The following is a 17484-nucleotide window of genomic DNA, read 5'->3' as shown; positions in this document are numbered from 1 at the left end:
GTCCAAAAAAAAATATCTACATCGTTGGTCCTGGTCAAGGTGTCGCTGCAAGTAGAAATAAGACAAAGAGGTAATACATGTACCATTTAAAGATAATAAAACAGTAAATGTCATCTTTTAAAAATAGGAATATTTGGGCAACTCTTAAAATCTGTCAAGAAAGACACGACAATATCCGAATGCAAGGTTATATACAAACTATAAATTAAAATAAAAAAGGAACTTATGGGTATATTGATGCTAATGATAAGTTTTTGTGCATTTTAAAGCACATATTGAATCTTATAAACATTTGGACGTCAAATAAAGTTTCTACGTGCTTTGCATATGCCATATACAAAACTTATTCATTGTAGTAGGCAGTTAAAAAAAGAGACAGATGATTCATCTACAAAAATTGAAAATCCTAAGTTGAAGAAAAACAAACAATACAAAGACTAGAACGAAAAACTCACAAACTATATTTTACAAAATACAGTTTTACTGTAAAAAAATACTTAAACCTGAGCAAAACGAACACAACCGAAAACATAGCGGGAACCATGACATCTGATTAGTCTAATTTTGATATCATTTTTTTTGTTTACCTGTTACTCCAGATCCAGTGCCTACACCAGGTCCTGTAAAAACAAAATAAACAAACTCTGTATATGAATAACTATATATCACTGTTTCATCTTTTACGAACGCAATGGTAGGCAGTACGTTTCTTTTTTTTCATTTGTTAGAATCTTAAGGTGGTACCTAACAATACAGGGATATAACTCTGTAAAGTCAGCTCAATGTTTTAATTACGTTGTGTTGTAAAAGGAATATTAAGCTTCTAAATGATCAGAATTGGTGTTTGTCAAATTGCTATATAACTAGTGTAATTTTTCTGACAAAATGGTTGGTCCAAATTTTTAATTTTTTTTATATTTTTGTTAAAGTGTCAAAGTAAATACTTTGACAAAAATTTTAAGAAAATTAAACGAGCCAAATCAATTTTAGTTCAGGTGTTGGCTACCACCTTAAGCAGTATATTTACTCACGAGGAAAATGTATGTTGTCTGCTTCAGTATAGATATTTATTCCAATTCCAGTTTTCACAGGAGGTCGGTAATAGAAATTGTTAGAAAAAATCGTTTTAATGCAAACCTACTTTTGTCAACATTTGACCAACATTCAATATATTTTTGAAATTTGTACAAACCTGTTGACCCCCTTACTCTTCCTGGTCCTCCAGTGGTTGGTTCTGGAGTGGATCCTGTTGTAGTTGGTTCACCAGTGGTCGGTTCTGGGGTAGAGCCAGTTGTTGTCGGTTCTATAACATATTAAGACATGCAGTTATAGCTCAATTATGATTTAAGATCAAGTTTTAAGCATTTGATATATTCCAATCCCTCATAAAATATGGTCAGAAACTACCAACGGGGTATTCAATTTCATACATTGAAAAGAAACGGACAACACCTTGGCAAACTGCTAACCTATACATGTTATAAGATGATAATCATGTATGACAGAAATACGCAAGCTTTTTAAAATCATATCATCAAACAACCGTTCAGGTATACAGTTTTACCAATAGAAAGAAAACTGTCGACTTTTGAATTGTCTGTCATGATCTGTTACAGTCTCGAAAGATATATATATATATATATATATATATATATATATATATATATATATATCGAAACACTAAATGCATATCTAAGTTTTTAAGGGGTTTTACTCAAAACGGTTATTGTTTAAAGCCTTTTATTTTTAGGTTTTTTTGTTTTTGATCACTGATGTTTGGAGGATTGCATATGCAATTGCAATTACCCCTCCCCCAATACTTTTTTCAGAAAGAATAACAAATAAGAAAAACGAAACGAAAATGCAAACCATGTCTCAAAACATACAATTTCAGCAAATTGTTTCCTCTCAAAGACATTTTCATTATTAAAGTACGTATTAGGGTTTGTACAACATCATGAAGTATTATGATCTTACAATCACTAAGATAATGACTGAAATATCACATTTTATCTTAAAGAAACACGAGTCAAGTATCCAAATAAATATAATCAATTTTTCGAGTTGATAAATTCACACCTGATAAAAATCAACAAGATGATATTCAGAGGGAAATCATCACATAACAAATCAAATAGGTTCATGTAATTAATATGAGAAATTGTCATCAGTAAATATTTTCACATCGATATAAAAACATATTATACCTTGAAACGCATAAGAATGTTAAAGAGATTGAATGCGAAAGAAAATATTTAGCAAAAAGCTATATTGTTTAGTTAAACTAGAAATTTGTATGGCGTGAATCGATCTAAATTAAATGTTCATATCTTATTCTGTTTAAAATTGTTGTCATATAAATGCATAAGTCATCTTCGATTTCTTTTTTTTTTTCACCATAGCATCCCAAAGGCAAACTTTAAAATATCGATAATGCTATTAAAATAAATATTTACAACTATAGTATCAAACAAATAAGGTTATTATGATTTAAACTTTAAAAAGTGAATGCAAGTAACTTATTTTTAAATCAAACATGGATTTCAAGAAAAATAAATTGGGCTGATATACATAAGACTACTTGAGCTTAGATGTGTTCCAAACGGACGGATTTTTCAACTTGTCCTAGGATAAAAATGTAATACTATTGGATGTCTTAACTAGAGCGGTTTTATGCATAGCAGCCAAAAAATGTTTACCTGGTGTTGTTGGAGGTGGAGTAGTTTGATCTGAAAGTAAAATAATAGTTAATAACAGAGGCCCCTTATGGGCTGTAAAAGTAATCACATTATCACAATTCCATTGCCAATATAATCAATTAATCATTATTTTTTTTATAAAAATAATGTTAACTTTAACTGTTGTAACAACTAAAGGAACTACAATACTGTATAGCCGGTTATTTTTGCAGGGTGTACATTTTCGCTTATTTTCGCGGATAGAACAAAAGCGCCAAAATGAATTCCGCCAATTTAAAAGTGCGCATGCAAAGGTATTGATAGAAATATTAAATCCTCCGACATAATAACCGCCAAAATATTTCGTATACCTTATTCCATGAAAATCGGGAAATTTTACACCTGCGAAAATAATCCGCTATTCGGTTACACATAATTCTCTTTCTTTCGTTACTACAAAATATTATCATTATACTAAATCACAAAATTACAAAAGACACACGTAACCTTTGATGTCCCATGTCTCAGGTTTAAATATATGAGTTTTATGTCTCTATTTTTATTAACAAATGTGGTTAAGATTTAAACTGCCCTTTATATTATTAACAATGCTTAGCCTAGAAGTATGTCCTTATTTGTAATTTGTTGGGGGGGGGGGATGTAAAATTACTATCTATTTGCTGTTAATTATTTTCACCGGACACATATTAATGTCAATCTAATCACCAACTGATGCAATTGGTATATACAGATAGAAATTACGTTATAATCAGCAATGTCAGGGTGCTTTTTTTACTGTGTATTAGTAAAGGAGCATTATCGTTCAAATAATTTTAGTTACAAAAACTGCACACCTATTGAGATAGAAAAATGACAACAACTACTTTGACGATCTTTTTCATGTTTTACCTCAATCATTGAATTCAGTATCACAGTTTGATGATTTAAAGAAACTATTACAAATTTCTTAACCTCACTTGCAAAAAGAAAAATAATATATTGAAAGCTATTGTAAAGTTGAAATATCTCGTTGGTAAAGATTTCTTACCAGCAATGCATGCAAGTTGGTGAATGTCGCCATAAAACTGGCTGAGTGAGTTGAAATTATCCACATGCAAAACATATTGTGAGCCACTGGCAATCGCCGAGAGTTCAGTTCTATCAACTCCGCTACCTATTCCTACCCCAATTATAACTATTTGATTTTGCTTTAAGTTAGCTGCTTCAACTAATGTCTGTGTAGGGTCTGTCGACTTTCCATCAGTTATAACAATCAGAAAGTTCCTGGCATCTGGTCTGTCACCTGATGGTGCTGTAAAACTATAGTCCCTGGTAAAAGCCAAGGCAGAGCTAGTGTAAGTACCTCCAGCTTGATAGGGAATTGAATTGGTCTCGTTTACTATCGACTCACGGTCTTGGTACTCGCTCAAATTGAATTGACTGACAGGTTGATTAGAAAACATTACAACACTGACTTGAGTATCATTAGGACCTATGATGAATCGAGATAATGAATTGGAGATGAATTCTTTTTCTTTGTTGAAATTATCAATTCCAACAGATCCAGATGCATCCAGTAGAAAAACGAGATCTGCCTTGTCGTGACAATCTGAAATTAAAAACAAAACATCTTCTATTAAAGACTATATTGCTGATTATTAATAAATTTGTTATATCGCAAAAAGTAAGTTAAAATCTGTTTGAAATCGGTTTTTTTTTCGTAAAAACGGACAACAGTTATATACGTTAAACAATTTCTAAGCTTTACATATCCTTCAATACCTGAGGTTTTATTTATAATTGTGTTGATCAAACATCAGTTCCAATATAATTACTGTTGATTCTCCGATGGCCTTTTCCATGTGTTTATCCTTTTTGCCTAGATATTGTCCTTCCTCTGCGTGTAATTTTCAAATGCTTACCTTAATCTGTTAGGTCAGGAGTATGACAGTTGTGTCCATCTGTTTGATATGTTTGAGCTTGTTGTCGCCATTTGATCATGGACGTTTGTTTTGAATATTCCAGAATTTAGTATTTTTTTGATTTTACCATTTAATTGGTTCTTTATGATAAAATAACGCCTTCGCCTTTATTATGACTAGGCTGTCAATTCTATTTGCAGACTGCAATCTATCACAACCACTACGGTACACGTACAGGGGTACAAGTATTTCAATTGATTCAATGTTTTCCGTTTGAGATTTCCCCAATACGAGTCTGTTTTAATTTGTACTAGTATATACATAATATTACGAAACAAGGTCTAAAAGGTCTCTGGAGTTCCTGTGGTTGTACGTTATAAACTCTTACGAATTATGATTAAAGGATTCATGAGTATATGACCTGTTACTTGATAATATGCTTCCTATTTGCATTCTAGAAGAAACATCCACGCTTCGTCCCACTAGACGAAACCTACCTTTTTGATTGGTTGTAGTGTTCTTCTGGTGCAGAATATTCATGACTAGTTGCTAACAGGTTGTCGTCAAACATCAATCAATCAGTCAGTCCTAATGCTATTAATACTGCAGGGGATTCAAACTTAGATTTGATCTTCTGATTTATGATGTCTGAGAGAACTTGTTAAAAGCTCTATATGAACAATTGTTTTATTAAGGTAGCACAATACAAAGATTTTTTTACTTCCAATGACTAACCTTTGAAATGCTGTAACTTTCTTATGAATGCATAGAAAATAACAAAAGAGGTATATATAGATAGATAAAAGATAATTCTTTTAAATGAATGCAATATTTTTATTATGCAATCATTATGTAATCAATTATTATGTAATTAGTGGCAAAATGTGGAGAAGTTCACTTGAATGAATTTAGCTCTATCATCTTTTTAACTATACAGAAAATTTTAACGAAATCTTAATCAACACATCATGGGCTTCAAAAGGGTGTCTCAGATTGTCTCTATGGTATTCCATTCTCTCATAAATCTCTAATTAGTGTAAACATCCTAACCACATAAAAGAAGATAATGTTTTATTAGGTGTAAAATTTGTTCTATACATTCTATCTGAAATCTGAGACACCCTTTTGTAGATAATGGCCATAAGAACAACATATAATAAAATCGACCCTCTAGGGATACCTATGAAGAAGCTAATTTCATTTGAAAGTGGAAATTTGGTGAAAAATATTTTAGACACAGTTAATATTATAATTGGTTACATAATTGTTGCATAATAATAACATTGCATTAATTTGAAAGAGTAATCTGTTAGCTATCCAAAACTACCACTTTTATAAATTTTCAAGCATTATTAAGAAAGTTACAGCATTTTAAAACTTGTGAGTTGGAGTTATAAAATCTTTGTATTGTGCTACCTTAAGATTATCAGAAATTTTAAAAACTGTGCATTAATCAAAAAATAATACAGTATGGGTGTAATTCCATTTTCAGTTTACCAATCAAATTGTCACCCCCTTCTTCATGTTTACAAGATTTAGTAAACATGTTACCTCAAGTTTCCTAACTATTCTACAGATACATCAAATAACAAAAATTAATAGTGCTTTGAAACACCCAGGGTATAATTTTTTTACTTAGGTTTTTCTTCTTCAATCAAATGTAGGATTAATCTCCTATATCAGTCTGTCTAATTCAAGGGAACTTTTTTTCTACCCTTTTTCGTATACTATGATTTGTTGGTATCACACCTGAAGATTTTGAAGAAACAAATCATATTAAGATTACCTAAGTTAGGTCTTGTAGGCTCTGGTGTTGTCACCACAGGTTCTGCAATGCAAATGAGAAATGATTATAAGTTACTGTAGAGGTTTTATCCCATTATATAAACTATATATGTTAATTCTAACGCACGAAATTTGATCGTTATAACATATCTTTTAATTGACAGAATATGATACTCTAATTGCGGTATTCACTATCCGTTCATATTTGTTCTTATTTATGTTCATCAGATGAGACTTATCACCGAATTTGTGCATCTATTTGAAAGACGACGGTTGTTATATGTAGAACAGGATGAGTTTTCCCGATTTCGATAACCCTTAAGTAGTCTCCGGATTATTTTTTTTTCTAGTTCGTTTTATCCTTTTTTTTTGTTTATTCGACTAATGAGTTTGGATATTCTGTTGGTATCTTCTCTCTTTTATAACGTACTAGTTTTGTTGTTCAATATATATCTCATTCTTTTAGTCGAATGTTATACTGAATAAACAACTTTGAAATAAATATAAAAATTTATTTTACATAAACGTATGTCGCACAATCCCATGGCATGAATAGTTCATAATTGCAAATCGACCTGATTATGCATGCAACATTGACACTGGAAGTTATAAAACAGCTATCAACCAAATTAATTCTGAAACATCTTAAATATGCAAGAATTTATCAGAGATGATTTCATGGTTTTTTTTAACTGATTTCATTTATTCTTTTTTTTAACCAATTTTAAAAGTTTCTTGTCTTTGAAAATAAAACTGTTAAAAGGTTGAGAGGTGTCTTCGGGTAAATTTTAATGAGAATGGTTTTTGCCGTTTCAGAATATAATGCATTCTGGGTAATATTTTCAAAAAGCAAACATCCAAACGTTGTGATTGGATTATAAGGTACTAAAAAATGGAAGTTCAACCAAAGAAGTAACGTTGTTTTCAGTTTTGTGTATGGACAATAAAATTACCCATAGTCCTTTCGATTCTTAAGAGATGAATTTAGAGAAGATACTTCTTGATTGTTATCTTTACTTACCAATGATGCAAGAAATATCATGAATATCTCTGTAAAAATGTCTTAGTGCATCAAAGTCATTAGCATACATGACATACAGAGGACTTGTCGCAATACCATTGAGTTCTTGCGCATCAACCGCGCTTCCTATACCTACACCAACAATTACGATGTTTCTTTGTTTTAAAGCTGATGCTTCCCTAAGAGTCTGCGCATGATCAGTAGATTTGCCATCTGTGACAACCACCAGAACATCGATTGCATCCGGTCTGTTGCCAGCTTCAGCAGTGAAACTATTATCACTAGCAAATTGAAGAGCTAAACTAGTGTAGGTACCTCCCGCTTCATAGGGAATAGCGTTGATTTGATTTGTGATGGATGAAATGTTGTCGAACTCGCTCAAATTGAACTGGTTGTGTGGTTGGTTAGAAAACATAACAACACTAACTTGAGCGTCATTAGGCCCTATAATGAATTGGTTGGATGACTCGATAATGAATTGTTTCTCCTTCTCAAAATTTTCTATTCCAACAGAACCAGAAGCATCCAAGAGGAACACTAAATCAACTTTCTCGTGGCAGTTATAGTTAACTGAAATGAAATTCAGAAAGAAAAAAATATATGTGTCTATTAGGAGCTCAATTCAAAACATGCTACTATTTTTAACAACCTCTTTATATACGTTGAATGAATTGTCTTCTGACAGATATTAAAATTTGTTTGTTATAGCATTGTACAAGATAAATGCAATAAGATTATTAAAAGCAAATCTACAAGAGAGCATTGCAAAGCATTATAGAAAGGTGAATGAAAATAAATTAAAAAAATAAAATCACACATTTAAAATGGCAGGAGTATAACATTTCAACAAATTTAAACAATACAGATAAAATGGATGGTAGCGATGTATGAATATGTATTAATGTGTCTACTCACAGAAACAGTCCTTTATATGTGTAGGATCTGAAGAAGAAAAACAAAAATTTTTCAACTTTAAAAATATAAGCACAACTTGGCTCAAGATATTCATCCACTTTGCAGAACAAACGACCTACCCAGGGTAATTCTCTCTCTAAAAAGAGTTTTAGTGGCATGATCTAATTGGCTTATTGACGGTCCGAGTTGTCTCCGGGCCGAGTTATCTCACACTCCGATTCATTACATTTTAATTGATTCGGTTGGTTTGTCCGACCAACGAGAGGCTGCCTTATACATGTATAGCACGGTAACTATGTCTCTTGATGGCAAGGAGAGTTATTCATATAAAATTCAAACTCATATGCTGTTGCAACTGGAAAATTTTAAAATGTTGAAAACAATGTGTATATTTATTTGTGAAGATTGAGAATATAATGTGTAAAACGGTTTTTTTTTAAATTAAAGTAATTTAAAACTTACATGTTGGGAGCATGCTGTTCTTGCCAAAGTCTACAAACAGATATAATTTGTGATTATTAAAATGTGCCCTTATATATATTTTGTCATCAAATAGTCATTTATGCCTGAAGTACATGGACATAATTTTTGCCTTTGAAATAAAAAAACATAAAGTATCATAAATTTATGAATACTTTTAGTAAGTAGTACATAAATGTATTCATTTCTTTCATGTCTTGTTTTTAAATAAGGGGCTAAAATGCAAAAAAAAAATGATTAAATTCAAATTCATATTTACCTATTTTTTTGTCGGGATCGTTACCGTTTGCACTTGACCCAACATTTAAACAGACTAATGTTTTGTAAAGTTCCTGCAGTCTCGCTGATTGTATGTTGTTGTTAGGAGTCACAGCTGTGACAGGCGCCATAGTTGTAGTCTCATTTACCATAGGAAATAGTAAGTCTGGGTTTTTACCGTACGCCGACGCCCCAGCTCCAACTGATCTACGATTGACTACAATGGAATGAAGGAAAATAATAATCATAAACAGTGTCAACTATCAACTTATATATCAAAACATGTTGTTAAGTGGTTCATGTGGTTATCGTTTGCTGATGGTTTGTTGTTGGTTGTTTGTTGATTGCTGCTGGTTTGTTGTTTCAATAAATTGAGAAGTTTTGGTAAATCCTTGTATAACACCTATGTAATTTGATAACCTAGTTTCATGAAAAGAAAAGGGAAGATGGCAATATTATATAAAGTGAACAAAGAACATGTGTAAGTCCCTTTCCCCGGTACTACCTTTAGATGTACAGAGTATCCTCACACTGTACATGTACTTATTAAATTTGTAGATCCTCTGACCTTTCCTAATTCCGTTAATTATTAAAACAAATATAGTTTTTCTACCAAACACCCTCTTCAGGTATCAGAGGAGGATTAGGGGGAGGTGCCCATGATCCCCTTTTGTGGGAAAACATGTGCTGATTATATAGGGAATCACTGAAGCATGACTGAAGCGGTCCCTTCTATGCAGTCAGTGCTCACCTCTCATTCACCTTTCTGGTTCTGTCATTTAATATTATGGTAATAAGTTATGTTCTATATATAGATTTCACTTGATTTTATAGGTTGCACTTTGTAAATACAGCTGTTCTCAAACCACGCCTCTTTTGAGGAGATCTTGAATATGCATAGAAAATTAATTTTGTTTACATACTGGTACCCAGTTATGGTCTCTGTGTTCCATCTCAAAGAGACATAACTTGGGAATGTTACCAGTAAATAAACATGTGCATATTGTTTATATTGAAAACTGTGGTAACCCTTCGTTCGAGGTAGGGGTAGTTAACAAAATTAGTGTTAGTTTAAACTCTGAGATGTTCAGGGCATATAAACGTTGAAAATATGCCGCACAGCCCTATATTTTGACCTTTGAAAAAAAATTGTAGTGCATATGAACTTTCAATTCTAGGATAATATTTTTTCAAAACTTCATAGTAAACGTGGTACAGTTTTAGCCGTAAAAGGAGTTCCTATGGGAAATTGCGTTGTAAATATTTACAGAAATGCAACCTATATTGGGTGAAAAAAAGAGAACATTCAGAATTTAATTAAATTTGCTCTCACAGATTTTATACAAATTAACTCAAATATAAATGTTTTATAAATATTTCATGAAGATTGATAGAATCCTGGGCCTTAAATATAATGAATCAGCATAAATTCACAGTTTACAGTATGCATAGTTTACTTAAAGTCCTGAATAAAAAAATAATTCATAATATTTGCATATATGTAAGTTAAATTGTTAAGAAGTGCTTATATTTTCTCTTCGCAGTCATTGAAACTCATAGATCGAGCCTGAATATTATTTATTGGGTGTTTGTGTCCTGTCGATAACCCAAAAGTAAGCCGTAACACCTAAATCTGCATTTTATTCACCACGGCATAAAAAATACAAGCTAGAAGTACAAAAAATTTCTCAACAAAACTTACAATAGTATGTTATATCCTGAATATGTACTAAATATTCCAAATTGCTAGAAACAGCAGAATAATTTTGGAAATTTGAGACCCCAGGGGCAAAAAACATAGAAAATTGCCTACCCCATGGTCATGAAACAAATAGTTTAACTTGTAAATGCTATTATTTTATGATTTTAAAGTTCTTGATATAGAAAACAATAGCTATGCTTGGAAGTTATGCAATAATCAGATGTTAGCAGACATCTCTATAACATTTTAAGTGAATTTATATCTCAGACTGGTATCTTCATATATACAACTATTGCAAATATGGCTTTGTTTGAACACTTCAAGTATATGTTAACTTTAATTGACAAATAGGCATACAGTAATATGTGGACTGGAGACATAGGCAGGATTGGATACTTTATATAATCTTGAATGTTGCAATGATTGACTGCTGAACATTACGTTTATAGTGTTCTGACATGCTTTCAATATGTTATCAAAACAGTTTTCAACAGGTTCTAATCATTTAATATCAGAAAATATGCAAAAAGGGTAAGCTGGCAATAATTAAAGTATTGTTTTCAAATTGTTTAAAAAATTGAAACAGGGGATGGTGTATAAAATGTACAGTTAAGAAAAACTTAAGAGTATACACAGGGATTTCTTTAAGGCTATAATTCCGATAAATGAGTATTAATGTGAGAAACACTGATTTTAGATAGTTTTCTCCTTGAATAAATGTGTGTATAAGTCCGACTTGAGAGTAACACAAGTGGCCAACATGTGTAACTTTCCCTAACATTCAAACATATAGCTCCTCTTCTCCTTAAACCAAAGTTATATTGTCCTTGCAGCACATAAACACATTTGACCCTCCCCCTCTTTACCCCCAAATAAATGACAAAGAATGGGTGATAGAAAATCGCCATTGGAAATCGATAAATTCGATAGCAAGGAAATTAGGACAAATTTGCAATATACTAGTATAGTATCCAATATAACAAACTGACAAAAACAATGATAAGAAAATTAAACAGAAAAAGTCAACAATCAACATTCGTGAAAAAAATACAATAATACAAAAAGCAGCCAACAAAATATTACACAAAAACATAGAACATGATAAAATTTATGTTTGCTTTATATGAAGATAAAGAAAAAAAGTTTAGTCAAAACAAATTTTTCTAATATAATTCATGATTTATTAGCAAAAGATTATCGAAATTTTATACTTTATATAAATGAAGAAATTTGGTATTATTGACAACGACTTAACAGTCTGATCTGGGTACTCTACTTTTCTTTTCCATAATTTGTTTTCATTTTGATTTCTACTCTGGAAGAATGGCCTTGGTGGCCTGCAAATGTGTATGGCACGCCGTTTTTATATTTATTCAAATTTGAAGATATCTTATTTATTTAACAAGATATCTTATTAAGTATTAAGATATCTTTAATTTTTATAAGATATCTTATTTAATTTGAAAGTAAATAAGATATCTCTATTAGTTTATAAGATATCTCTATAAGTTAATAAGATATCTCTATTAATTAATAAGATATCTTATAAAGTATATAAGATATCTTACTTCTTTATAAAGATATCTTTTAAATGCATACTTTATAAGATATCTTATTAATTAATAGAGATATCTTATAAACTAATAGAGATATCTTATTAACTTATGGAGATATCTTATTAAGTAAATAAGATATCTCTATTATTAACTATATAAAAGATATCTTATATAGTTAATAAGATATCTTATAAATTAATAGAGATATCTTATATTTTAAATAAGATATCTTATATATTTAATAAGATATCTTTATAAACATTTTAATAAGATATCTTATTTAATATATAAGATATCTTATTTAATAAATCAGATATCTCAATTAATATATAAGATATCTCATTTTGTTATTAAGATATCTCAATTAGTTTATAAGATATCTTATTTAACTAAATAAGATATCTCGAAATTGAATAAATATAATAACGGCGTGCCATAAATGTGTGTCCTTTTCCAGACCAAAAACCGATAGGAGAAACTAGTTTAATGCTACAGATAATTGTGTCATGGTCCGGATTACATATTATTTGTTATGACCTTCACCTTGAATGACCTTGCTGATAAGACAATTCAGACATGTAATATTGGGTTATCTGAGCAAACGTTCCCCGTGGGAAGCAGACATGCCTTGTCATCTATAAGTCACTGCGTGATCTATCAAAGCACTGTTCGCACTTTTGATTGTAAAGCAAAACAACATGTTTGATAGCTGCTCTAGTGCACAGTCTAAACTCTTTGCACCAATAAGTATGTTGCAAACGGAAAACATATTCTGCACTGGTCAATGCGTAGAATTTCGGTTCAAATAAGTGCCTCAATATCTTCTGTCTTTTAAAGAGTTATATAAAGCAAATTATATACAAAAAGTCATGTATCTCGTTTGAAAAAATAAAAATGAAAAACAAATTGTATAACTCTCTGTAAGAAATATATCAACATTGATAAAGATAGAAACTTCATAAAAGACTCGTCAGCGGCGCTCGAATCAAAACATTTAGAAAACCAAACCATATAAATTCGAAGTTGTTTGCCCATGTTTTTGAGACCCTTGGTATCTGATAACCGTAAACCTTATATATATATATCAATAATACGGACAAAACAACTAAAGCAATAAATACAGTAACATTTTAACATAATAATTGATGTAAAAATGCGATGATGATCAATAAAAAAAAAACCCAACCAAGTAATAAGTTAGTTTAAAAATGTTTTGTTTGAAAAGAGTTTGTCAAAATCCTTCTTTGAATCTTATTTTCATGTTATCTTCTTCATTCGTAAATTTATGGTCAGAGTACTAGTGAACCTGATAAGTGTTCTATCAGAAACACATATTGAGTGCGAAGTAATTACTTAATATACTTTTTTATACGTTGATTAGCGTTGTGCATTTGCAATTGATATTTGCTATATTTGCTTTAAAGAGTTACACTTAGATGTTACATCTATGAAATAACATTTGCTTCAATAATGATAAAATCATTAAAATCATTAAAATCAGATTATAAACGTCATGTGATTCTTAAAGAAATGTATTGATATCTTAATTACTGTTATAAATCTGCGTATTCAGAATGAATTGGCAAATAATGTACTACAATAAAATAGTGAATACGGGATGTACAACAATGTATAATATGTTCGGATTTCCATGTATAAACTTTCAATTAAAAGAAAAATTTGTTTTTGAGGACTCAAGAGCATAGTTATTGTGTAATGCATTTCTTTAAAACAAAACAATTATTTTTTTAAAAAATCGCACCGGCTCTTTCTCGAAAGAGTTTGACAGTGTAGCGTAGGACTTTTGGAACAAATTATATCAAAATTATAGAAAAGAGCACCAGCTCTTACTAAAACAACATAGACTGTTTATTTGAAAGGGTTCACAATATAGTTGAACTACTTCAGATATACAATGTACTAATTTTGTTAATCTTATCAAATGACTTAAACCACTATTTTACCAAAAAGACCATATTTCATTTTTAACATGTTATTTTACATTCTTTCTTACTATTGTGCATAAAATATTAAGATATAGTTTCAAAAAGTGAAAGAACAAATTTGCACGAAATGAAATGTTTACACTACACGTGTAGGTACTGGTGAAAATCAAAGAACGATAACTGTGTAGCCGGACCAGTTATTTAAAAACATCTTAAAACTTTTATTACTTAACAACAGTTGTCGACAGTTTATTGGTTTGAAGAAAAGTATATAAAGCATATTTTGAATAGTTGGAAAAGCCATTGATAGTATGTAGGAATACCCAACAGATTTAGCAACACCGAATATCTTCTCGTTTTTTCCTAAATAGAAGGATTTTTAAATTCACATAACTATCTCTTCATTGAAAGAAAGTGGCAAAAGTTTAAACAGAATCTATTCATTAGCACTAATACGATTCAAAATGTAGCAAGATATATGTGATAGTGCTTTTTTCTCCCCAAAATTGTAATAAATATAGATAAGTAATATATGTATGAATGTTGATATAAAAAATATAAATTACCTGCTTTACATGTCGTTGAATGTAGAAGAGAAACAAACAAAATACATGCTACGACTTTCATGATGTCTGATTGAGTTGTGCAATACAGTGCAAAATGCAGATAACCTTTTAATCAATTTTTGACTTTTGTAGTCTAGTTCAAAAGTTATTACTCCACACATTGTTTCTGTTTGTTTGTATTAAGCTGACAAATGCACTATTAGTAAATTTATCAATATTCACATACATAAAATTGAGAATGGAAATGGGGAAAATGGTAAAAGAGACAACAACCCGACAATAGAAAAACAACAGCAGAAGGTCACCAACAGGTCTTCAATGTAGCGAGAAATTCCCGCACCCGGAGGCGTCCCTCAGCTTGCCCCTAAACAAATATATACTAGTTCAGTGATAATGAACGCCATACTAATTTCAAAATAGTACACAAGAAACTAAAATTAAATAATACAAGACTAACAAAGGCCAGAGGCTCCTGACTTGGGACAGACGCAAAAATGCGGCGGGGTTAAACATGTTTATGAGATCTCAACCCCCCCCCCCTCCCCCCACTAGACCTCTAGCCAATGTAGAAAAGTAAACGCATAACACTACGCACATTTAAAATTCTGCATTTCATCTTTATTTTTTCAGTCTAACATATATATATGCATGTTTTTATCATATAGCAATACTAATTTATGCATAACTTTTCTTGAATTTTACGTCTTTCAATAATTGGTTCAAGAATGCATTTTGAAGAAAAACATTCACATTCACCTTTCACCATATTCTGTAAATTAACAAATAATTAGCGATTTTTGAAGAATTGACAAAAATGCTTGATTACATATTGCCATTTCAAGAAAATCTGAATACAGATACGTATCAGATATTATAATGTTACCTTTTTTATAGTGATACTCACCCAGTGGCATTATTTGTAATAGTTTTTAAATTTACAGTATCAATTTAACTTTATAGGAGCCGTGGTGTAGTGGTTAGTGCTTCGGACTACTAACACAAAAGTTCCTGTTTCGATTCCCGTTCGGGATGAAAATTTCAGGAATTCAATTTTCGTCTCTCCCTCGACACCATTTGCGAGTATTGTCTTGAGGAAAGGATGTTAGTCCGTCAGAAGAGGACGATAAAAGCTGACTCGTGTTAAGAGAGAACCATATTTCTTGCACGTTAAAGACACCCTTGTAGATTTCGAAAAAGAGTAGGCTAATACCGCTACAAGGCAGCACTCGCACCCGCAAAGTGGAAAGGGATTAATATAAGTTGCAAAACTTGTTTCCCAATCCACTATTATATAAAAATTATATATAAATATACTAAATAAATAAATGATTTGGAAAATACGTTGAAGGTATAAAAAGTCATGAGAATTCCGAATGAAATTAGGTTATATCCGGGCACTTTGGTTTTAAACCTTGGTTCCATCTGGGTTTTCTGGTTCTGAACCTTGGTTCTTTGGTTCGAAACCATGGTAACTGGTTCAACATCCGGGTTGTTTGGTTAATGCAACCCAACTTCTTGGTTCCATCTGGGTTCTATTCTAGATCATTCTAATGTTCCCGTTGAACATAACGGAAGATAACCGCAAGTCTCCGAATAAAAAGGTAAAGTAGGTCAAAGACGCTTAAATTGTTTTATTACATTAAACCTTTTAGCATCGACGGTAAAGGAAGCTTATAAGGTATTTATCTTCTCAATTTAATTATTTTGATAAGGAAACTAGATAAAAATAAAGCATCGTATAGATTTTTAAAATAAACCGAAGTATAAAGTACATCGAACATCCTTTATTTAATTCAGTCGTTCTGTTTTCATTTATTTTCCTTTACTCATCCCTTATTTACGTAAATATGTCTAGAAGTTTTAAAACCACCCAATTAGGACATGTCGTTTATATGGCTGACGATATGTGCATCTAGCCACTTGACCAGTTGACGACTTGCATATATATTTGATTGCACATTTATTTTCAAGTTCGACTGAATTTTATTTAATGGCTTTGTAATAATAATGTCAGATTTGAAAGAAATACATGTGAAGTATATGTAACAAATCTTTTTGTTCAAAACAAAATGTTAAAAGACATATAAAAAGAAAGAGATGATCAATTTAAGTTTGTAAGCTTTAAAATTAGTTGAAAAATAAGCTAAAATATTACAAAAATGTATATGTACAATAAATTTGTCAAATTTGAGACTCCTTGTGAAGGGGATGCATATAATCATTCGGCCCAAAAAAAATAAATCAAAATTAAGATTAAATATTTTTATGTGTGTGTGTTAATGACAGTGCTAGTGGGATGAGTATTACCAGCACAATAGTCAGAACTTGTGTGTTGGTGCAATAGTGGAGAGGCATAAGGTGTTACCCTAGTCCGTCCTTCCCGAACATCCCAAAAAAATTAGTCCCGTTCGCCTAACTTTAGTTTGCCTCAACCAATATTGGGAAATACTGCAAAACTTATACACAATATAAAAAAGAAAATGTGGCATGAGTGTCAATGAGAACTCTCCACAAGAGACCAAATGACTCAGAAATTAACAACTATAGGTCACCATACGGCCTTAAACAATGAGCAAGGTCCATACAAAATAGTCAGCTATAAAAGGCTACGAAATGACAATGTAAAACAATTAAAACGAGAACTAACGGCCTAAT

At 31.1% G+C, this 17484-nt stretch overlaps 1 protein-coding gene across 1 annotated transcript in view; it reads right to left on the bottom strand.

Moving 5' to 3' along the window:
- LOC143074060 (collagen alpha-4(VI) chain-like) overlaps positions 1-14959 on the bottom strand; it is a 42100-nt gene extending 27141 nt beyond the window's left edge. Inside the window, exons 1-10 of the mRNA XM_076249609.1 lie at positions 14830-14959; positions 9061-9276; positions 8784-8813; positions 8322-8348; positions 7407-7976; positions 6387-6428; positions 3727-4287; positions 2700-2729; positions 1193-1303; positions 588-620 (exon numbers count right to left, since the gene is read on the bottom strand). Coding sequence (XP_076105724.1) covers positions 588-620; positions 1193-1303; positions 2700-2729; positions 3727-4287; positions 6387-6428; positions 7407-7976; positions 8322-8348; positions 8784-8813; positions 9061-9276; positions 14830-14890 — 1681 coding nt within the window. The 5' untranslated portion in view covers positions 14891-14959. The remainder of the gene's footprint in view (positions 1-587; positions 621-1192; positions 1304-2699; positions 2730-3726; positions 4288-6386; positions 6429-7406; positions 7977-8321; positions 8349-8783; positions 8814-9060; positions 9277-14829) is intronic.
- Positions 14960-17484: the final 2525 nt, after the last annotated feature.

Source organism: Mytilus galloprovincialis, chromosome 5 (genome assembly GCF_965363235.1).
Source record: "Mytilus galloprovincialis chromosome 5, xbMytGall1.hap1.1, whole genome shotgun sequence".
In the NCBI taxonomy this organism is placed as follows: Eukaryota; Metazoa; Mollusca; class Bivalvia; order Mytilida; family Mytilidae; genus Mytilus; species Mytilus galloprovincialis.
This window is presented reverse-complemented; position numbering and strand designations above follow the sequence as displayed.